This window comes from Lissotriton helveticus, chromosome 6 (genome assembly GCF_964261635.1).
Source record: "Lissotriton helveticus chromosome 6, aLisHel1.1, whole genome shotgun sequence".
NCBI lineage: Eukaryota > Metazoa > Chordata > Amphibia > Caudata > Salamandridae > Lissotriton > Lissotriton helveticus.
The window spans coordinates 1,868,739,476-1,868,764,093 of record NC_136067.1 but is presented as its reverse complement, the minus strand read 5'-3'; the positions used below and the strand labels follow the sequence as shown (position 1 = coordinate 1,868,764,093).

At 43.3% G+C, this 24,618-nt stretch overlaps 1 protein-coding gene across 1 annotated transcript in view; it reads right to left on the bottom strand.

Moving 5' to 3' along the window:
• TGFB2 (transforming growth factor beta 2) overlaps positions 1-24,618 on the bottom strand; it is a 404,063-nt gene that overhangs the window by 3,987 nt on the left and 375,458 nt on the right. The window contains exon 6 of the mRNA XM_078649791.1: positions 1,499-1,652. Within this exon, the coding sequence (XP_078505917.1) occupies positions 1,499-1,652 (154 nt within the window). The remainder of the gene's footprint in view (positions 1-1,498; positions 1,653-24,618) is intronic.

Sequence of the window (24,618 nt, the reverse complement as noted above, 5' to 3'; positions counted from 1 at the left end):
AATCACAATGTGCATGGAGTAAAACATACATACAGAGCAAACGCTGGCAACGCTAAGAGGTCTGACGTTATTGTGGCGCATTCTGCACTCATACAAGTACAACACTGACCCGGCATTCAGACACGCGCACCTCTCACACTGCACTCACAGAGGCAAGCCTCTCACCCTGCACTCACTCAGGCACACATGTAATTCTGCACTCATAATAAACATTGGAAAACAGCATTCGTGCACACTGCTCATCATGCACTCATAAAGTCAGACCCCTCAATCTGCACTCATAGTACACACTAAAAACCTGCGCTCGGGCACACTGCTCACCCTACACTCACACAGGCACACACCTTGTCTGCACTAATGCAGACATTCCCCTTTACTCACACATGCACACAACTCATCTTGCACTTACACATGCACATTATGCACCGTGTACTCAGACAGGCACTACTCATCTTGCACTCACACAGGCATACCAGTCACACAGAGATCTCACTCTGCTCTCACACGGGCACAGCTCACTCTGTTCTCACACAGGCACAATTCACCCTGTGCTCTCACAGACAGCACTCACCTTACTTTCACTCACACAAGCACAATTAACTCACACAGGCATACCCACGGGCAGTATGCTAAGGCCCACTGGGCCTTCACAAATGGATGCACAGCTCAACTGGGGTATAAAGTGTCAGCGTGAGAATAGCGAGAGATTCACCACCATTGGAACCTGTGGAATGAAGAGTGTGCCATTTTAGCTGGATCACATTGTTAAATTGTGTTATGTGAAATTAGAACACAAATCAGAGTGTAACTCTTGGTCTATATTGTCATAAGCACTGGCACACCTGAAAATGTCTCAGCGTTAATGCACTGGGCAAGATTTGCAAAGTGAAGTCAAGTTGGGAGGGGTCACTTGGCACAAAGCAACATATAGCGCCACAAAGCATTATGTTGACTTACTTACCAGACTGTGGGTCCAGGGCAAAACTGTGCAGCCCCTCACAGGCACCACCGCAACTCATAGCACATAGGCCACTTAGGGGCATATTATCAAGCAGGGCGTTAAAATTATCGCAGTTTTAGCGGCAGAAAACTGCTGCTAAAGCGGCGATAATGGGCTTGATAATATGCCCTGGAGAATTCCAATAGAAGCCCAGGTTCACACCAGAACATGGGTTTCTATTGGAATTCTCTAGGACATATTATCAAGCCCATTATCGGCGCTTTAGCTGCAGTTTTCTGCCGCTAAAACAGCGATAATTTTTAACGCCCTGCTTGATAATATGTCCCTTAGTTTGCTTATTTATCACCATTATTTAAACGAGTAATAAAAGGGAAAGATGGCTGCATCTCTGTTTTTTGAACCGGTGTAAACATGACACAGGCTATCACACTGAACGCATCAAGTAATAGGTGAATAAAGCCTGTAAACCAGACCTTCATTTTTCCACTTTACAACGATCCCATTTGCTTTCCAGTAAAATATGTAATTAAAACTTACCCGGCTATGCTGTGTGTCTGAACTCCATAAGTATGGACAGGCTCCGGCACAGAAGTTTGCATGATATCCTTTCGGTTCATGTATCCATCTCCACCCCAGGTCCTTCTTAAAGTCAATATATAATGGTCGAAGACAGCAGTTGTCTTGCACATTTCTGTGAAAGAAAGAGAGGGATTTTGTGTCTTTGCTTACATTTCTTCTAATTTGCTCTGACATACAAATGTTTTAGGCTTTGGGGGATGTGTCATAGTTCTTTAATTGTCTTTATTTGTTCTATTCATTTGATAGATAAATAATATTTCTTTCAATGTAATTAATTTAAATGTTATGCACTACACAGAAAACCTAAAATTCCAAGACCATCCAGCAATAATGAAGGTGATATCTGTGTAACAGAAATCCAGCTGCGGCTCCTTTGCTAAGGCGGGGGAGCGTCGCCCTCCTAACAGAACGTTATCATCATTTTATTTTTAGTATGGAGCTTGGAGCCATGTTATGGTGGGGATGGGCTTGTGTGACGCCAGAGGGAGGAGGAGTGGTTGGTTCACCATAAGTGCGCCTGACGGTTTGTCCGGCCGTCTTGTGCCAGCCAAACTGTTATGAGCACTTAGCATGTTCTCCACCCAGCTGTATTGCACAGCCTGGGTGGAGAACATGCACAGGCTCTCACTCCATTTTTGAGAGCTAAAATAGGCTGCTCAGACCAATCACAATGCTGCTGTCATGCTGGTGACTTTGTATTACAAAAACAGTGAACGGACAGGTTATTCCAAATTACTCATATATGAGCTTAGATAGCAATTTAAAGTTCATGTGATTTATTTCACATCATTTGTAACTTATTTTTTGCACATATGAATTAAAGACATTCATTGATGTCATGGGATAGAAAACACCTTATTTAGTATGCCATACTTATCAACAGAACACATTCAAGATTACAACAAATACACATAAATGTTAGACATGTGAGAAAACATGAATGCCAATACAATTATCAATGGCCTATACATGTCCTGCAAAGAACCAGTCCATATTTGATATTTAGATCACAGGCGAACCCTTAGCGATTCCACCGATGCTGCCTGTGTTTGGGGCACAGGGCTGCACAGTTTGTGCCGGGGGTCGTCTGCTCAATGGGAACGACTTTTCTTTCAACAGATTCCCATCCAATACCCCCCAAAAAATGTGTTCGCCTTTACCCAGATGTCAACGCGTTTCAGCCCCCAAATAGTTCTAGGGTTTTCCTCAGGACTCGGACTTTGGGTCAATGACTGTTGTTAAGGATGCCTCTCTCCCTTAGAGATTGCCCGAGTCACTCAGCTTTCAGGAAATGCCTAAAGACAGCACTATTCTAGGAGGAGTTCTCTCGACCTGTTCACCTCACAGCACCGCGCGGAGATACACCTTCGGGTGTGATGCCGGCGCGTAATAAGCCCATAAATAAAATAAATGCCCAGAAGCTTGTGTGCTGGGGCATCAGTGGTGCATCTAATCGTTGTAAGGCGGAAGCTTCTACATATCTCCGGGATTGCATCCCATGTCCATGTCCTCGTACCACTAGAACACTGTGTTTGCGTGGTAATTTTGATGTTCAGTATTCAGGATTTCTGTAGTTTTTTCAAAAGAGAAGGTTTTCGAGTGCCGGCGTCTTCCTCAGCGCAACATGGGAAGCATAAGCATGGGGAGTGGAGTTCCCAGCATCATCAGCACTTCGGGTTCTGCTAGTAAGCACCCCTAGTGTTGCCTCTGGACGCTTTGATGCTGGCTTTGACCCCTGTGGCGCCTTACTCTCTCCTTGTCCCTCGGTGGGCACTCGTCAAGATGCGCTGCTCTCTTACACATAAGTAGCAGCAGAGATAGCACTCAAGAGCTTGCGAGACTGCACCGAAACTCGTGGACAGGCAGACGCCACTGCGTTTCCTCTGTAGTTGGTAATGGCCGGTGGGAGGCCGAGGCTGTGACACCGCCCCATGCTGGTGACAGCAGCATTATGATTGCCTAGGGTAGTCTGTGTGATTCCATCCTGCCAGGAAAACAGAGAAGTCCGAAGAGAAGCAGCAGCTGGAAACCGGCGAGCAGCAGGTAAGTCTTCTTCTTTTTTCTTCTTTTTTTCTAGCTCCCGCCACCGTTCCCCTACCAGCCACTACTGCAGAAATACAACCTTTTGCAAGACAAATAAACTGAGAGCTGGAAGATGCGCTTTTTTGACTTTCATATATCACTAACAGTTAACAAATTCACATTGATTATTGATCCATCATACACTCCTAAACACTTCTCAGAATGCCCCCACATACCGCACTATACTGGCTTTAGAAGGGCCTTGGTGTAACATCCCTACATTGCTGGTCAATAAAGATAAATCAGACAGAAAACTGGAAAGAACAATATACAATGAGCAAGTGCATACATATGAACAATGATTCCCAAAATCAACAATACCAAACAATGCTTCAGCAGCACTGTTATTCTGCCACAAACTGAAGTTTTGCTCAAGTAAAACTTCATATCCTCCTGGTGAGGACACGCAGACACAGGCAATATCAGTGGCAGCAAGTTGCACTCCATACAGGACTGAGTAGACAAAGCCTGGATAACATTCGGTTGGAACAACATAGGTATTGTCAAACAGTAAACAAGCAACTCCCAACCTCTCTCAGCACTGAAATTCTGGGAATATTGGGAAGCACAGCACAGGAGACTCACAGCTTATCCAGAAGCCATCCTAGTGCCACCAACCTGAGGAGTGTTTGGAGTCTTTTGTAAAGCATAGTTTTTGATCACATTACAATATGCTTAGAGTCAGAAATTGGATTATTATTTGGGGTGGGCGACTACCTGCCTCCAGGGATAACCACAACTCTTGCAAGGATGAACCCTTAAATTCATTAAACTAACCTGATTCAAAACCCCTCGTAGCTATGGCACAGGGCAGACAAGCTCAACTTAAAGCAATGTGCATAGCATTTATGTAGTGCCAAAACAGGAATAAAGTAAAACATCAAGCATTAAAAACCCCAAACCAAATTACAAAAATAGAGTAAAATGTAATGAACGAAATACCACCAACATTTTAAAATACAATAAAGGGATCCAGATATATGACATATTGAAATTTGAGGTAGAAATAGCTTCAAAAAGCACTTTGGGACACTGAGAGTCGATGATCGCAGTAGAGAGGGGCGGTTGTATGACGGAACAATGCAGGGAAATACTCTGTATACCCCGCATTTTTTTGGAACGCATATGCTTTTACGATGTATGCTTTTACAAATAATTGTTTGTATATATATATTTATATATATAAACAATGTATTTGTGGGTGGAGAACCCGTGGTAAAGGTACAATGTGGTTAAAACCACATTGTAAAAGCTATTTCCCGACAGGGACTATGAGCTATTTCACACTGATTGCAATGGAGCACAGGTCACCACCAAATTTTGTTCAGGTTACAGATTTTACTTTCCGATTTAGTCTCTTCAGTCCTAACTTTTCAGGTGGTCTGGAATAGCTCCTCAGGGTCAATCCTAAGACTCTCAGGAACTCACAGCAGCATTTAGGGGCAAGGACACACTTCAGCGGAGGCCATCATTAAGGTCCTGTCAGTTTCCAGTTGCTCCTGGTCAGCGGGCACTCCAGGGAAAAGGTCTCTTGCAGCTTGTTGTTTCTAGTAGCCCTGCAGCAAGTCCATTTCTTTTCCCTGGGTGTTGGGTGGAGCAGGTCCAGACCTTCATGGCTCCTCCTAGGGCACATACATCAGGTCTTCTGTTCTTTCAAAGGTCCAGAAAGGGTTCTGCCCAAGTGTCTTTGCGGTGCCACATTTATACCTGACACCCGCTAGTGGATGGGGGTGACTCAAGGGCACTTCCTAATCAATGGGGTCAAAGTTCCCTGGGACAACCCTACCCTCTTTTTCAGCAGTTCCTGCTGCCTTAATTCAAACAGGCCCAAAATGCCATGTGTTGGATATTTTCAATATGGTAAATGCCACCCAAAATTTGGTCTCAGAGAATTGCTGGAGTGTAGGGGAATGCAATATGGTAATCACTTGGGAACTTTCACATTTAAGACTAAAATCGAGTTTAAAGGAGGCACAGCTCCAACTGCAAACCCAGAGACAGAAGTCTAGTAGGATTGTGCTACTGAATATCAACCGACAGAATTTTGTGGAACAAGAATATCAAGGACAGAATATTAGGGTACAAAATACTGAAAGGTGAGTACTCAGATTCTTCCATACTACTGGTCATCTCTGTTGCAAAATGTTTGGGTGCAATGTGGGTGCTAGGTAAGAAAGCCCTAGGTCGAATACCCGTCTATCGATCCAACTCTTAGTTTGTCTTATATGTGCCCTAGCAGGGTTATCTTTTGTAATACCCTATTTTTTATTATATGTCTTATTTATGTATATATCTGTGCACAATTGTATATAGATATATATTTCATATGATTTTAGGAAAACAGATTTTTTTAATTTTGTCTTACTGTCTATTCTGCTGTGGGATGAACTGTTCTTTTATGGCCCTGGTGGCAGAAATAAAGAGTTTTGAACTGAAGTGACTGTCCTCCAGTAATCATACTTCAAATCGGTAAGAATTGTCCAAGCATCCTGTTCTCTCCCTTTCAAGTGCACCAAAGTGCTACATGTAGCGCAACAGATCTGCCATGCAGGATTTGACACAGTGTGTCAGCAGAATGCCTACAGTTTCCACCTTACATATTCTATTAGCTACATATTCTATCATCTTTGCTCATTCAGGTCAACCTATAGTATGGTTCTGGAAAGAATTTCATGCCTCTTTCACACCTGTTTCTGATCTGAGCACAGGCTGTGAGTTTCAGGGGAAGTAATGCAAATTAACCACAATGAACTTCAAGAAGGGAAAAGATAACTTTTCCTAATTTATTTTCCTTCAAATTCTGATTCACCATTGTCCTGCATTTTTACTAACTATTAAAACCGGTGTTAAATTATTTGTCTAGCTGGTCCCATTCCCTAGATATAATATTAGTATTTTAATAGGAAGTCAGATTTACTACACAGGACAGCTAGGGCCTCCAACAGTGAGAATAGCTTTTTTGTGATACTATTAGTGCCCTCGGGAACCTATTTATAACACACAGTAGGGGTCCCCATGTAAGGGAGCACCAGAGACCTAAGGGCAATCCGGGTTGGTATTCCAAAAAATGTCGGCAGATGAAATCTGCACTCTTGAAAGCAGTTAAACTCAAGGGCCCTGAGTTGATCCGGGTTGCCAGGAAGGATTATAAGCTCTCCATTAGCGAAGCCAGGAAAGATTGGGAGGACCAGTTCTGGTGCGACCTAAAGGAAGCTAGTGCGGGGAGGGATTCTAGAAGTTTCTGGAATTTAGTAAGGGCTAGGAATAGGGCTGACAGCTCCCTCATAACATGTAATATTATTGGCCAAACGTGGTTTGATAATTTTTCTCTTCTTTATACCACCCACCTGGATGACAGACAGGGGCTGATTATACCATCTCTAATGGGCCCCACTGGGGAGAGCGAAGCTCATCCCTTTACAGTTAAGGAAGTGGAAAAATGTGATAAAATCATTAGTGCCGAACAAAGCAGCAGGCCCTGACGGGATACCGGGGGATCTGCTCCGCCTCAATTGCAGAGAATGGGGGAGGCTTATTTCATCCTTGCTCAATGCTATTCAAAATGGTGCAGCAATCCCAGATTCATGGAGGGGGGCAGAGGTTGTCCCGATTTTCAAAAAGGGGTGCCGGGACGACACTGCCAACTACCGCCCTATAAGCTTAATTGATTCTACACAGAAGGTTGTAGGAAAGGTGGTTCTTGGGAGAGTCCTGCAGTGGGCTGATGATAATAAAATCCTTTCGAACTATCAAGCAGGAATTAGGACGGGTACAGGGACCATCGAGCAGGCATTTAGATTACTGCTCATATATTGGAAGGTGGTTGTTCTAGGCAAAGGCAGTCTTTATCTCGCCTTTATCGACCTAAAGACTGCCTTTGACCTGGTGCCGCTGGACTGTCTGTGGGGGGTTTTATCTGAAATGAGGATGCCCACATATATCTTGTCTTTATTGGTTAGGCTCCATACTGGAAATTTTGCTCTGGTGAGGTGGGGTACCCAGGGCCAGAAGACTGCTAGAATTCAAGTGAATAGGGGTGTCCGCCAGGGATGCGTCCTTGCCCCCACTCTGTTTTCACTTTATGTGAATGGAGTGGTGGAGCATCTTCTAAAATATCCTGCTGACGCACCTTCCCTGGCGGGCAAGCAAATACCAATTCTCCTATTCGCTGATGATACCCTCCTCATCTCTAAGTCCCCTATGGGTTTGCAGAGTCTTCTGGATAGTTTTCAGTCGTTCTGCACCTGTAGGGGGCTTATAATTAATACTGACAAAACAAAATATCTGGTGATGAACCCCCCCAAAAGACCTGGACGTCCAACTGTCCTGAATCGTGTGCCCTTGGAAAGGGTGGCGGAATTTGATTATTTAGGCATCCGCTTATCTGACACCATGCAGTGGAACCTTCACCTCCAGAAGATGTTGTTAAGCCACAAAAGGGTAGTGGGGGTTCTACTTAAGGAGCAGCGCTCTTCCTCGTTTAAACCTATTGCCCCTGTGATAGATATATATAAGGCAAGAGGAGTTAGCGCTGCCCTTTATGGGGCAGAACTCTGGGGAAACATTAATATAGATCAGCTGTCTGGATCCGAGAATAAACTCCTGAAGGATTTGATGGCCCTCCCTCAGAGTACCCCAACGCTACCCTTATTAATTGATATGGGGTGCCGTTCAATCAAAGACCAGGCTCAACTCCGTCCGCTACTACTTTGGGCCCGCATATGGAGAGTCCCTGAACTAGTGATGAGTCTATAATTTACTACGGGGAATGAAACGGAGATTCAGATCCCTTATCCCTCCTTTTGATTAACTACTGAGTCCCTGAACTAGCCAACTATGCGGATAGGTTGCGGGAAGTATTGATGATGCCTGGATGGTCCACAATTAGGTGGCTTAGAGACGTTAAATTCTTACTTGGAGAATTGGGGCTCGGGATGCTTGGGTATCCAGATCTGCTCCCCCCAAAGCTGTCCTTAAGAACATTTATTGGAGTTGGGTATCCAGCATAAAAAGTTCAGACCCCAAACAAAGTAGAGCAAGCGCTGAGTTTCTTAGGATTAAGGACGTGCCTCTGCGGGAACCCTATCTTGACATGATTTTAAAACCCACAGACCGGGCTCTGTACTTTAGGTTTGGGGTAGGCATGCTTCCAGTGGGTGAATTGACTGCTCGCTGCAAAATTATGTTTCAAACCTCACCGTTTTGTACATTTTGTACGTTTAGGGTGGAGTCTGTTGCCCACCTTTTATTTGAATGCCCGGCATACAAATCCCTGAGAACTAGATGGTTAAAACCATTATGTAGCGACTTAGGCAGCAGACACCATATCGTGGCATTGCGAATTTTGATGTCTGACCCCCGGCCCTTGTATGTGTGTGGTTTATCAAAATTCTTAAGATGGGCATGGTCGATCAGATCTAAAAGGCTTAATGAAATTGTTTAATTATGGTCATTTCATCTAGACCTTTTTAATGTATTTTTTATCATATACACATTATTTTAAATTGACCTGTTGAAACATTGTATATGTTGTGGTTTTTAAGTTGTTGTACTATGTAATGCTTTTAAAGATATGTTTATCGAAATAAAGCCTCAATGACTGACTGACTGGCTTTTAGCGCCGTGTCGCTGTAGGGACATAATAGTATTCATTTCTACCAGTCCCACTTTTAAATGCCATGATCCCTGACTTGTGGGCTAAAAAGCCTATATGAGGTGACTTAATAATATTTTAAAGGGAGATCTTTACCTGTCAAAAAGCTTTATTTTGAATTGTTTCACTGCTGGGTTTACACTGCAGCAGTCAGGCTACATGGAGTAGGCCTGGAGCCATATTTGCAGTGTACCTGTAGTGGATGGCTGTTAAAAATTTGGTTTGTTTCTGGTTGACAAAGGTATTCACCCCGTTCAAGCAGAAGCCACAATCCTAGCCAGGGTAGGCTACATACACACTAAAAGATATCCTGTGCTCACCGTCTGGTAGCTTGGCACAGGGCAGTCAGGCAAAGAGGCAGTGTAAAAAGTATTTTTGCAACACACTTACACAGTATCACAGTGAATACACCTAAAAAAAGACTCCATACAGGTTAATAAAAGTAGATTATTAAATTATAAATAAAACAAGACCAACATGACAAAAATCCAATGTATAGAAGCTGAGATATTTAATTTTAATTGAATAAATGCAATAAAGCGCTTAGAAGCAAGTAGCTCTAAAAAGGCTATTTTAGGTCGCAATAAAATGGCGAAAAGTAAAAATTTGGGCTGACTGCGATGGAGCGCCGGCCGACTACAGGACCGACGCATGCGTCGGTGAACAAAGTACCTTTTCTAGTTGCCAGCAACAAGATGCGTCAATCTTCTCCATGCAGTGAAGGCGATGCATCAGTTCCAAAGACGGGTGTCGGAGTCAAAAGGTGTTGAGCAATGCACCAGATTCTCCCAAGCAGTTGAGGGGATGCATTAATCTCACCAAGCTGCAGTGGCGGTGATATGCTGTCCGATGCATCGATCACTAGAGGCAAACCGATGGTTCTGATGCACTGTAACAATTTTATTCCCGCAACCAGGTCAATGCACTGGTTCTGAACCACACAGACAGGAGATGCATCAAATTCCGTGTTGCAAGTATATGGGCTACTTCCAGCGAGCCAGGCACAGGAGAAGCAGTAGGGACTTTGATTTCCCTGACTCTTAAGCAACGGGACGCTAGCCAGCAAGCCCTTGGAGATCACTTGGAATGAAGGCAGAGTCCAGCTCTCCTTCAACAGAGTTAGACAGCTGCGGGACAACACAATAGAGAAGCAGGTCTTTTCAAGTCTGCATTCCAAAGATGAGTCCTTTAAGCAGCACATCAGTCCTTCTGACAGAGGTTCATTACAAGATCGAGAAGTGTCTGATTTTAGTGGGTCAGAGACCCAGTACTTCTACCCAAGATTACTCTGTCATGTGGGGGTTGACGTCAAAGCAGCTCTCTGAAGTGCACAGGTACTGCTTTCAGCCCAATCCTGTCTGCCTGGCTATCTATGGTGGGGTAATTCAGACCTTGTGTGGGTACAGAACCCTACCTGTTCAAGTGAAGTGTTAACCCCTCCCTTCCATCCTGCCCAGGCAAGGCCATCAGACTACAGATATATGTAGATGGGTACTCAGACACACCTATCCTTTCAGTGTTGTGGCTGTCTAGAGGGAAGTCACAGAGTGTAGCTGTCACCCATCCCAGACATGTGTTGAAGACAGAATGTCAGGCACACAGAGCAGTAAGTGCCAAGAAATGTAAACTTTCTAAAAGTGGCATTTCTAAAAAAAAAATGTTAATCCACCCTCACTAGTAAGTAGGAATTATCAATACCATTCTAAACACATGAAAGATAAAAAAGCTACTTCTCTCTGATCAGGAATTACAGCTTAATAGTGTATTAAGGAATTCCCAATGCTAACCTATGAAAGGAGTAGGCCTCACAGTAGTGAAAAACGAAATAGGCTGTTTGTAATTACCAGGACATGCAAAACATAAAACTACATGGCCTACCTTTTACATAGATAGTAGCCTTAGGCCTACCCAAGGGCTTATCTTAGGCCTTATGTGTAATAAAAGGGCAGTTTGAGGCTTGGCAAGCAGTTTTGAATGCCACGTTGAAGTGGCATTAAACTGTACATACAGGCACTGCAGTGGTAATCCTGAGACAAGTTTGAAAGGCTACTTCTGTGGGTGTCACAATCAGTGCTGCAACCCCACTACTAGCATTTAACTTACAGGCCCTGGGTATATGGTTACCACTTTACAAGGGACTTACAAGTAAATTGAGTATGACAATCAGGTATAAACCGATTACACAGATGTTTAGGGAAGAAGCACATGCACTTTAGCACTGACTAGAAGCTAACAGGCCAGTTAAATTTGGCAATCAGGATTAATACAATGTAACCATGTTTAAATGGAGAGCATAGACACTTTTTGTTCTCCGGAAATATGTCAATTCATGTTTGATTTTAGAAAGTTGTGCGCAGCTTCAAAAAAGTAGAAATAAGACATCTCAAAATTTGCATTCTACAATAAAATGCCAGTGTAGAATAACTGAATCAAAACAATTGTTGCCCAAGGGTTATCCACTGTCTGTGTTGAGTGCAAGACATTGACCATGTTATGGTCAAAAGTTATGCCCAGTAGACAGTGGATGGCATGAGGAAGAATGGAGTGCACCCTGAGATAAAAAGGCCCTTCCTCCCCAAGGTTCAATTTGTACTAAACTATGAAAGAGCAGGCCTTACCTTCATCCATTTCAAGTTAATGAAGTTGCTTGAACCTCCCCAATACACTTAGATACACATAGATGCATACTTTACACCCAGGCCACCCTGACAAAAGACCTAAGACACTGTCTCTGCTTTGGAAGCAGTTTCACACCTACTACTACTAGTTAGCCTACTGGAGCTTCAGACAGGAAAATATAGCTTTCTTACAGTCACCTTTCCTTATGTCTATCAAAACTTCAGCTTCAACACTGAAGTGAATTTTTAATAAGTATTGGCTGGTCAACAGTGGTTGACTGTACTATATAGCTTTTTATAAACCAAATTTACAGAAATAGCATTTTGATTGCAGTGTAGCTTTCCTCGTAGCACCTATAAAGTGAGAAGAACGTTTGTGGTTTTGTCGTTGTAGGAACAAGCTAACTGTAAATTCTTACATTTTCTACTTTTAAAATGAAGGCACCTCACCTTGTGGGCTTCAAGGCCTACATAGGGTGACATACTATTTATTTAAAAGTAGGTTTCCTTCCTATCCTGCAACATGTTTGCCTGCAGATTTAAAAGATGCAGCAGTCAGGCTACACATATAGTCTTGAAGCCATGTTTTACTGGCGCCTGGTGGATAGAATAATACATGCAACAGTTCACAATTAACATTTAGCTTCATTGCCATTGATAAAGTTCATGTACCATATTCTTTGGCCTTACTGGGATTTTAAATTAGCAGTTGACTAATTTGGTCATGCTGTAGGGGTCAGAACACATACACTGCTAGCAGTACAGCAGTGCCCCAGTGAGCAGAACCAAAAAAACTGCAGCACCAGTTCACAACAAATGGAGATTTAACCCACAAAAAGAGGCACTTTCTTATAGTATTGCTCTCAAACTATAATCAAATGTAAATTATATGACAGGACTAAAGTTGTTAACCCATCAACAAAGGTCAAAAGAGCCTCTCCAACCACTTGCTGTATAACAAAGCAGCAACCAAAGATGGTTTTGCTGGTTGTCTGGGTTGCAAAATTAGGTATATTGAAATGCATACTTATAAAGCACTGCTAAGTTTTACACAAAACAAGCATCTATAGCAGTACCCTTGATTTAGAGATAAAAATCCTGTTGGCACAGTCAGTGATGAAGTCAGTAGGCAATTTGAATGGCTTTGATCTCTTGTTGAGTGTCTCACTGACAACTGCAAATCCTCTGATTTTGGGATGTTGGTATAAAGTAGGGGAAGGCAGTTAGCTCCCCTCAGTGGAGTATTGCAACTCCGCTCTCTGCTTGGAGAATGGAGTTTGGCAAAAAGTCTGCATGCTGCAGCGTGCCAGAGTTTACTGCCCACAAAGATCCAATACACAACTATTGTTGTTTCAATATGGCTTCTTTCTAAGGAAGCCTGCCCAGCAGGCCTCTAGTTCTTGTTCATTTTCGCTGTTTATTGATCAGCAAACGTCACGTGTTGATTGCAACTGTAGTAGTGAGACTGCGCTTGGTGGTATGCAGCTGTGGTGTGACTGTGGCTCCTTGGAGCAAGAGAGAAAAAAAGGTCGGAAGCAGAGTGAGTGTATAAGTGGGGAACTGCTTCTTACTAATAATTGATAGGAGCAGAGTAGAGGGACTATCCTAATGTGGCATTCTGCAGAGTACGGGTGAACTGTACAGCCATGGGACGAGAGAGGATGCAGCACTGTGCTTACATCTCCGGGACAGGTTTTAAAACATGATACCTTAACGAACACTAGGAAAACTGCCCTTTGTTCCCTGTTTAGAATGCCATCCACACTAAACCTTTGCCCCGCTCCCTTCATTTGTGTACCGTTCTGAACACATCATCTGTTGTATCACCCTCCTGGCTCCACAGTGCACTAAGACAATCCTTTAGGCTCTCCTTTAACACCAGGCCTACAGTGCCAGAAGATATGCCTAGTGTTCCCTCCTCACCCCAACATGTACAGCAACATGTAGTGCCAGAACACAGTGCCTCTCTTTTCTTCATCTCAAACCATACAGACCGCAAAAGAAAACAGTTCTCACGCCTACACAGCGCCCATAGTGTCAAAACACTCCCCCCTTACACCATGACCGAGGATCTTTGTTTCCCCTTCATGGAACTGCCTGATGATGATAACACATCCAATTCTTCCTGTACCCTACAGCACACCTGGAATTACACATTTTCCCTGTGTTGGAACACGCCCCTTCTCTAGCATACTTCCCAAGTCCATTCGATGTACGTTGTACGTTCTAGGCTGGTGAAAGATGGACTTTAAATGCTGTAGTAGGGTGATGCTCACGTTCCCAAATCTTCCACTAAGTAAGTCCTGAAATTATATATTGATCAATCACCTTCAGTTTCACAGAGTAATTACATGTGAGAACAAGGTTGTCAGAATGTAATGACTCAAAAGGCGTGAAAAACGGAAAACTACACTATTTGGAAACAGTTGTTTTAGATTTGCTATTTCTTTGCACATAGTAAGTACACCTTATAACAACTTACCACATGTGAACTTCAATGCGCAACACGTTACATTTAAGTGTTTTACAGATGTAATACTCAGCTGATAGCATTGGGGCTGTGGTCCTCTGGTAGGGTACTGAGTTATCATCATCATCACCACGTGGCTGTTCTGTTATCGCACTCAGAAATGTTCCAACCTCGGCGTGGTCATTAATGGAAACCAATTCCTCATCTTGTCTGTTTGTAGTGTACCCCAGGGCTCTATCCCTCAGCACTTTGGGAAGTTTTTTTTTTTTTTATCTGAGTATCTGGCACACTAATTGCATCTCCTTTGTGTTGCTCTCTGCATGAAGGCAGCAGTCCAGGGTCCTATAACGAGCAGCATCTGGGGACAGAGATAAGGGGGATTTTGATGAATCCTCCTTACTCTGCACCCTCACAGAAATCTGCAGAGGTTTTACGGGGGGTTTCCATAACCCCACAATATTCCGTAGCGTGAAACTCCGCAAGCTCCGCCCAGGCTTAGAAGTCACTGCATGTTGGAGTTGCCAAGGAATTCAGACTGGGGATCGAAGGGGAGGCCATCAATCTTACTAATCATGTCTTTTCTGTCCTTGACAGAAACATGAGTACCTTTCACAAGAAAAAATTCAATATAGTAATCAAGAGGTTACAAAATAGAACCACAACCATTCATGATAGGATGAGTGGCGGTTTCACCTTGTTCATATGAACCTTGGGAAGTCTGTAAATAGTGGGAGTGCAAAGGTGAATGCGGCTAGGAAACTCATTCTTTTTGGCTAAGCCACCCCTCTGCAAATGCTAGGTTGTCTGCTGCACTACATGCACACATAAGGTGGCCATCTTGGTGAAAAAGCAAGCATTGGCAAAGTCAATAGGTTTCATAGGTAAAATCAATTAACTTAACAATTGCCTGTTTGAGATTGCCGAATTTCCGGTCCCATCACTGCATATGTGCGTACAGCAACTTATCTTGCTGTTGAAAAACAGCCATATGTTTGTGATAAACTTGTATGATTGCTCAAAATGCTGTGAGATCTAAATACACGTCACTTTGTTTTGGTACCCTTAGTTCACTAATTTCCGCAGCCCACCGATTAATCATCAATTTGTGTAAGAAATACATTAATTGAAAAATATTTGAGGGTATTTAGAAGGGTATTTAGAAGACTATCAAATTTTGGAGCTTCATTTAAAAATTGTCTTTCCTGCTTTAGCTTCTTCTTACTGTTTGTCGTTTACTGTGTCAGGCAGAGAAGCCCATTTTGGTACACATGTAGTGGAATGGTTGACTGATCAAAGAACCCCCAAGTCATGCACTGTGGATCATCATTTTCTGCACCTGGTGCCAGAATAAAGACCTTTCAACAGCCTGCTGCAAGTACCGCTTTGGCAGGAATGTCTTAAGCTACCTATGAGGTGTGGATTTCCAGTAATTACTGGCGGGTGCAAAGGCATGGCAGCAACAGCAGCAAATCCACTAAACAAAATAACATGAACTGATGAAAGAGGGCAAGGCGAAAAAGGTAAGCCACCCAGCTCTTCATTGTACAGAAGCCGAGAGAAACAGCTGCTTCACAAGTCAGTGTTTCAGAATGAGACCTTTTCTGATAGCAGTAATTTCTAGTCTTAAGACATCAGGATCAAAGGAGGTACAGACCCAATATCTTTAATATTAAAGTAATTTAATACACTGGTTGCAAATATGAAGGTTGTGTCTATTTATCAACCTCTGCTCAAACAAATCACTGTATTCAGCCGCACTAACTAAGGTGGTTCAGGATTGAACCCAAAAAACAGCACCATGACAGCATCTCACAGTAATTATCAGAGAAGTCTTAAAAATATGCATAACTACTGATGGGTAAAATTCCCAATGTGTAATATGTGGTACTGTTTTGGGGTTTCACAAAGTGTAACTTTGATTAGCATGTATAATGGAAAGGACACGACTGCAAAATGTAACTATTCAAGTGCTGAGTTTTCCGGTTTGAAACCCAGAAATCACCCAGAAGAAAAGCAAAAACAGAAGTAGTCCACTCATGTTAAGTATTGTGTTACTAATAAAAGGATTTCGCTACTAATAAAAAATTATACATAAACTAATGCAAACAACATAAACCCACCAGTGACAATTTGCAAAAGTTTTCACTTTCAAGATGCTCTGACGCTTACCTTCAAATTACTTTTATTATGTAATCCAATCGCTATGGTTTATTTTCAGCCCCGATTACAGTCAAAACGAATGTTTAAAAAAATGGTTTATTTTCAGTCCATTTATGGTTAAAACTATTTGTTTTTAAGTGCTGAAATTCACCAATTATTGTTTACTGCGCTAATTATAACTTTCACCCTCACACAGTGCTTAGGATCTCACATATTACATCAATCATGACAGGTTAAATGACATCTCAAATGACATGTCGAATGACAAAAGGGCTTTACTCATTCTGTGTCTATAGGGATGTGCATTGATACATAAGTGAAACAGACTCTTATGTATCAACGAATTTCCCCACCGACACATTATAGGTAAAACTCTTTATTGCATTACTGTTAGTTTTGTAATTCTGGACTATCTACGGATACAGGGGATATGTGTAGTGTCATGCATTCTTTTTACTTAATTTACCAGTTGCATTCAAAGCAGTTGATTATCTACTCTTCCTCGAGTGCCTGGCTTAAATTAGTATTCAAGTACTGTTTTGGTTGAAAACGGCCTGATTCACAGAATCGGGTCATTTGCAACTGGAAAAATGCTTTTTCTGATGTACAAAAATGTAAATAGGTAACTTGTTACCGAATCACGATTTGCATTTGGCATTTGGAAGGGCTGTGTTTTGGGAATCCCTTCCAAACCTCAGATCGATATGGTATGCATTACTGTTTTGCAACAGAATTTGGGTCGCAAGAAAGTAATTCTTTACCACCATTTAATATGTTGTGGTAACGAATTGGCAAATGGGTAGGGGTCACTTTGGGACTCCTTCCCCTTTGAGAATGGTGAAAAATATATTTTAGGAGCAGGCAGTGTTCCCATGGACCACTGCCCACTCTTAAAAAATAAAACTTAAACTTTTTATTTTTTTGCTTTTTTAAACGTATCCCATTTTCCTCTGAGATGAACAGGCTGCTTTTAGAAAAGAACTATCACATGGCGGTCTGCTGACCTCAGCAGGCCACCATCCCTGTGATGGCTGTGATTCTTAAGGGGTTGCAAACTACCTCATTAATATTTACGAGATAGGTGGATTTGCAACCCACTAGGTATCCATAAATGAAACTCAATGAGTTTCATACATTAGGAGTATAGATTTCCTAACTGTGATTCAGATAGAAACGCAATTAGGAAATCTGTATTTCTAATGTATGTACATCTAGCCCTAAATCCTTTTCGCGTGCAAGGATTTAGATCAATGCACCATCACTGAGTAAGGAAGTAGGGGTGGGCGGAAGTCGCGGAAGGAACTATCGCTGAGAGGCACGGAGATTGAACCAATCTCCGTGCCTCTCCGCGATATTTCTGTTACGCGAGCCCGTACTGCTCATGCGCAGGCTCCCGCAACTTGTGCAGTTTCCAAAATGAAGCCGGAATGGGGACGTTTGTTGCGCAATAAGGTACGTTTTATTTAAGATGTATCTTAGCCTTTAAATATACTTTAATAAGGTGGACGGGAGATTGGCGGAAAGCGGAAGGCGCGCGGGAGGCAGGCGGGCGGTCAACTTCCGTTCCGACCGCAAATGTGGGGAAATTTGCCCTGTTTTTCCGCCTACTTTGTGGAAGGTGCACATTTCTGCACATTCCGTGGGAGGAACAGAAATGTCCGCCCACCCCTATAAGGAAGTCCAGGTTACTTTAGCCCCACGCACCCCACTGAGCATTCCTGCTGATGTGTACTTGTGCTTTCTGGGTTGGTAACAGTCCTGGAAAGGGTTCACAAGTGCAGTGGTAATTTAAACCTGACTTTGCTCTTAGAATAGCACACTCAAGCATAGCACTGAGAAAAGACACTCTGGGCCTGGTTTAAAAGTTGGAGGAGAGAGAACGTCATCTCAAAAGCGATAGAGTTTGCTCCCTGCCAACTTTATGGTCTGGCTGTCCATAGATTTGACAACGACGGAGACTACTTTGTCTCTGCCATGGGCAAACCTCTCGAATCACATGACAAAGTAAGAGCTGTTGGAAGTTTGGCTGTCTGTCTGCTCACCTAATTTAGATGGGGGAACATACAGTTAATTTTCAATGCACGTCAATGCCAGGAGAATCCTTGCGGTAAGGGGAATTGAAAAATGCTAAATGCCTCTCTCACCATTGGAGGAAAGATGATATGGAAGGAATCTCCCATGGTGAGCGGGGCTTGTTTTTTCTATTTTCAAAAAGATATACCACAATGGGATTTTCTTTTTGAAAATAAAAATAAAATTGTAAGTTTGCTGTACCACTCCAACATATTGATGGGGCCGTCCACCAAACTTATAGTACATTGACAAGAACTGCCACAACGGTGATTCATATCAATGTTAGAAATGTCTGCTGGACCAGCGGACATATTTATAAATGATGCAGGCGGCAACTCTGGCAGGGCAATGGAGTAGGTTACCCCATCACACTGGCAGAGAAATCAGCCACTCGCCAAGAATTGAATCGGACCCTGTATATTTAAAAGTGTTTATTTCAATAGTTTCTTTCTGCTGCTTAGTACATGAATGATAACAGCTCAGAACATAATTAACACAGCACTTGTGAATTTTGCTAGCAGTGAGGACAAAATGAATAGTTCTAACATGTTTAGAAAGTTCCTAGCAGACTAACAGCCTAACTCTAATTTAATGCGCTACACTATGAGAGCATGGAATAGATAATTTGCCTGTAGAGTTTCTTGGGGCCCAGCACATTGTATACCTGCTCCCAGCAGATCAGCTGTGTTTATCAGACTTCAGCAGGGAGCCAGTGTTCCTGCAGAAAGAAAACACATGATCAGCTGGGCTGAGCTCCTTTGATCACTGGATCAACTCTTGACTTATGAGTGGATGCTCCTGCAGTCTGGCAGGACCTCTTGTGATAACCTGGTGTAAAGGCCTCTCCAATTCACTGGTCAATTCAAGGGGTTTATATAGGATACTGAACACTGACTTTAAGCCTACATTGCAAAATCCAGTGCGAATTTTCCAAAATTAAATATGAAACCGGTCTGAACTAGTGAGATGAAAATATGAACTCGGACTGCATGTTTACCTTTCATGTCTACTCTTAAACCTTGAAATGCAGATATTGAGTAGTTAGTGACAGACGTGTGTCACCTGATGTTATAACAAATCAGTGTTTAGGTGAAATGACACTTTCACAAGTTCTGCGAAGACAATGACATACTGAATGTGGACCAAAGCCAGACAGGTTAACTTAATGTTTTCAAAATGGAGTCTGACATGGGAGTTCATGACATTACTGTGAGAGGCTGGCCTGGTATATGATGTCCACTTATGTAAGTGGGCACCCAGCACCAGTCCAGACAACCCTTATGGTGAGTTAAGAGGTCTTAGACAACCTTAGATAGCTCTCTAAGTGGTAGCTGTGGAAAGCAGCCTTCAGGCTTAGACCAGAAAGAGTGTAAAGCAGCTTGTTTTAGCAGAATTCAATCTTATAGGTATAGATTAAGTGAAAAAGAACCACAAAATGCATTTATAAAAATATGTATTTGCAAGATGGCCATAAATGATTGTATGACAAACAACCGCCTATTACTTAATGCAAGCAAACTGAAATCATGCTCTTCGGTGATGCACAGAAACAGTGGACAGATGACTGGTGGCCGCCTACCTTGGGACCCTGCCCCCCACCTAAGTGAGTAGCACGAAATCTGGGTATAATAATAGACCATAAACTCTCCCTGGCGGACCACATTAATAATGTAGTATGTACCAGCTATGGAATAATGCATAATCTCAGGAAAATCTTCAAATGGATCCCTCTATCCTCATGCATGCCCCTACTACAGGGGATGATCATTAGCCGTCTTGACTACGGAAATGCACTACTTCCCCCCATAAATAAAGAGTATCTGACAAAACTTCAGGTCTTGCAGAACACTGCGGCCAGGCTAGTCCTAAACCTCCCTCCCCGCACTCCCTCCGCACCCAGTTTGAAGACCCTACACTGGCTCTCCATCAAAAAGAGGATCAAATTCAAACTATGCTGTCTAGTCCATAAGACCCTTAACAGTAAAGGGCCAAAATATCTAGCTAATAAACTGATAAAATATCAACCAGCCAGAACCCGCCACTCTACCAGAAAGCAACTCCTGACAGTACCTAAAGTTTGTACAGTAAGAAATGGGCATAGATCTTTCTCCAAAATTGCCCCTGAAACATGGAATACCTTTCCTCTATATCTCCGATTGGAACATGATCATAAGAGGTTCTGTAAAACTCATAAAACCTGGCTTTTCTAGCATTGCTGATTCACCTCTCCTGGTTTCTCTGAGTATCTGCTGGTGCTATGGGACCTACGGGTGATATACGCGCCTAACAAATACCAAATACAAATATAACACTCATTAATACGTACAAATATACAATGCACAATACTTTGTATAGACATAGCACAGAATACACAGTGGACCCCACTAAGAAAGTGGTTTAAAAACCACAACTTGTGTCAAGGCAATGTTCAGAGGATGTAGAAGAAGTGCCGGGGATCTAAGGAACCACCTAAGGTGAGTGACTAGGAGCCCCACGGAGATCGTGTGTAGTGTGGGAACATGACCGCGTTCCCTGTACAAATCAACGTGTATGTTGCGGTTGCAATTTTAACGATTAAGGACCATTCCCAGTGGATCCCGAGGAAACTCGGTGGAAGACAGAAGGTTGGAGAGCCACCCCACCGTTGGATACCCTAGTACCCTCATTACCTACACCAGGGAAGCCGGGTGCATAGGTGTGAAGTGGTGTCGGAAACTGCAGTCAAACCCAATAGAGGACTTCAAGAAAGTGCCACTGCTGGAGAAGGAGAAAGTGTTCAGTGGAATCCGAAGGTGGATTCAGGATGAGAAGTACCTGAATCAGAGGGGACAGAGTCTATGTCACTCAGGAGTGACTCAGAGACCTGAAAGACGAATGTCCACCAAGGTCAGGAGTTGTAGGAGAGTTGACGGTGACCTTGACTCTACAGCTGTGAGGACCAGGCGATGCTGAGGAAGACCAAGAGCTATGCAGGAGCTGTTCCACGTCGGATGTCAAGAGTTGAGGGGTAGTTGTTCGTCGGGAACACCAACAATTCTTGGCAACTGCAAACAACATAAGAAGTCGAAGAAGGTGCAATGTCAGGACCAGCAAGGTCCAGGGGACTCACCACAAGCAGCATAGTCAGTGCAGGCCCGAGCAATCTGGGGTGCCCAAAAGAAACAAGGTGACCATCAACAGGACCCACAGGCCGGAAGCACTGGAGTTGAAAGAGGACCTCGATCAGCTCACCAATAGATGCAGGCCACGGTGCAAACATTGCGATTTGGATGAAGACTTTGGTCACTGGAGATGCTTGAGGTTGGATTTACTTGGAATCCCAAGATCTTGGTGGAAGGAAGCCAATAAGCCTTTGCAATGGCAAGTCGATGCACAGGGGTTCAGTTCCTGCGGCTCCCACAAGAGATACTGGCCTCAAACTTGGTGAGAGGGCAGGGCAGGCCTCGAGAGCTGTGGAGATTCACCACCTATGTTGTTAAACCTTTCAGAGTCCGTTGGAGCTCAGGACCAGCAGACCAGTTAGCTTAGTTGCAGTGCCTGCAGTTTCAGGGAAGTCACTCCTTCACTTCAACGGAGATTCCTTCAGGTATCTTGGATGCCCACAGGCTTTGGAAGGTTCCTGTATGGTGCGCAGGCACAGATGATGCAGCAGACTGAAAGGAGGACAAAATTGAGCCCAAACAAAAGTCCAACAAAGTCCAGAGTGCCAAGAAAGGTAGAAGTTGGCGTGGTTTCTGAATTGAATCGTGTCCCATGACAAATCTACGGACCTACACAGAGGTAAGCCCTTAAGTACCCTAAAGAAAGGGCTGGGATGATTATGGGGACCCTCTCAGGGAAGGGTTTGGACAGGGGGGAGGTTACTCCCATGTTCTTTGTCCAGTTTCGCACTGGAGCAGGAGCCATTAGCTCCCAGAGCTGCTTTGAAATGGACTATGCAAGGAGGCGCAAAATGTGCCCCTCATGCACACTGAGTGGTGCTGGCAATTGCACCCGCCCAGCCCCAATACACTAAATCCTGTCTGGGAGGTGGTCACACCTCCTTGTGACAGGATACCTATTGTTCTGCCTTACCCTGCTCAAGCTTGGCTCAGCAGCAGGAGGGCAGGATCGGGTGTCTGGTCAGCATCAGCCATGTTGTGCTGCCAGGTCTAGAACACTGGCACCGGGAGCACCGAGAGCTTAATGGATGGCTCTTCCAGTGCTTGGGATCATACTCCCACACCGTTTACAGTGTGGGGGTATGATTCCAACATGTTTGATACTAAACGTGATAGGATTAGTTGCAGCCAATTTCGAGATGATCATCGCGTAATTGGCTGCTTCACTTACAACCCGGGAGAATGGACTCCGTAGGCTGTAGGGGTATCCTGCTCATGCAGGGGCACCCTCACACTTAAACCAAGAACCCTGCCTTCAGGATTGATAATGCACACAAAACACAAATGCCAAAACTGATATTCTTTCAAAAACATACTCAATAACAGAGGTTGCCAACAAGTATATGTCACCCACAGTTTATTTATTTTGAAAAAAACTTTTTGTCATACACACAGAAACACAGACTCATTATGGACAGTATTTGTTTCTCCCACCCACAATAATACATACATGACAATAAATAATCACACATTAATAATTCAGGATTGATAAAGCCTGCTATAGGGGTGACTTATAGGTTTTAGTTGCAGTGACCCTAACCTATATCTTTTGCAAGTGGTGCTAGCACCAGCTTGTACAGGCTGCAATGGCAGGCCTGTAGATGCATTTTGAATGGTCTCCCATGGGTGGCATAATGCCTGCTTCAGCCTATGGGGGACCTCTGGGGTACCTAAGCCCTGAGTACCTTAGTACCATATACTAGGGACTGATAAGGGAACCCTAGTATCCAATCTAGGATGTACCTAAGTACTAACCACAACAATTTAAGGGAGAAATCAGAGAGACGGGGTCCTGATTAGCGGGATCCCAGTCAAACTCGACAATATTAGCTTAGCACTAGGCAAAAAGTGGGGGTAACCATAAAACAGATCCTACTTTCCTACAATTACTCTGTATGAATATGTACCAATTATCAGTGTTGTTTTGTATCACTAGGTGCATGGACGAATATTGTTTTTTACAAATCAATAGATTTTGATACATCTATAGGAAAGATGGTGGGTGTCAGCTAATTTCTGAAGCTGAATCTGTACAAGTTAGAAGTTTTACTGACAACATATTTGGCAACATGCATACCAGATATCTAGCTGTAAACAACAGGCCTCTGACCATGGTTGTATTAAGCAGTAAGACATCGATGCATATTGTTGGAGGAAGGCCATTTTAATATGGAATTTTCAACGTGGCAATGACATCAAAAATGAGCTTTTGGCAACCAGACAGCACATATAAACAGGAATTGTATTTGTCTATATAGTCTGAACACTTGAAACAATAAGGATCATTTCGAGCCTAGCGGGTGGCCCACCAGCTCTTCAGGTAAGACTATGGGGTCTGGTTCTCCTGTTGATGATCATCTGTCCTATTGTGAGATTGCCATTTGCCTGCTCGGAATCTCACTTTCTTCAGAGCAGTAGCAGATGTGACAGTTGTACTAAAGGTAGAGATGTCTGCAGAGCAAGAGCCATGTTGTTCCGAAGCATGAGTATGCTTTTATAAAATCAAAAGGCAATGTACACGAATCCCAGTGTGTTTTCTTATTACACGTCAGGGAGATTGTTTGAGTTCCCTGCCCCGGAACCCATTGCCACATATGGCGGTTCCCAAGCAGAGAAACTTCCTGGCAGATGTCCTACCCTAAGTCCCCATTGTCTATGTGGCTTAATTTGCAAGGGTCAATGTAAGGACTATAATTAATCCAGCAATGCAATGGTGAATTTACTGCTAGGAACATAATATCAACCCCTCTATGTCTTTACTGGCTGACAGTGCAAAAAACAATTCTATTTATGTTAATGGTTGCACACATGATCCTCTATTTAATGACACCAGCTTAGATGCATAGACTCCTTGGGGCAAA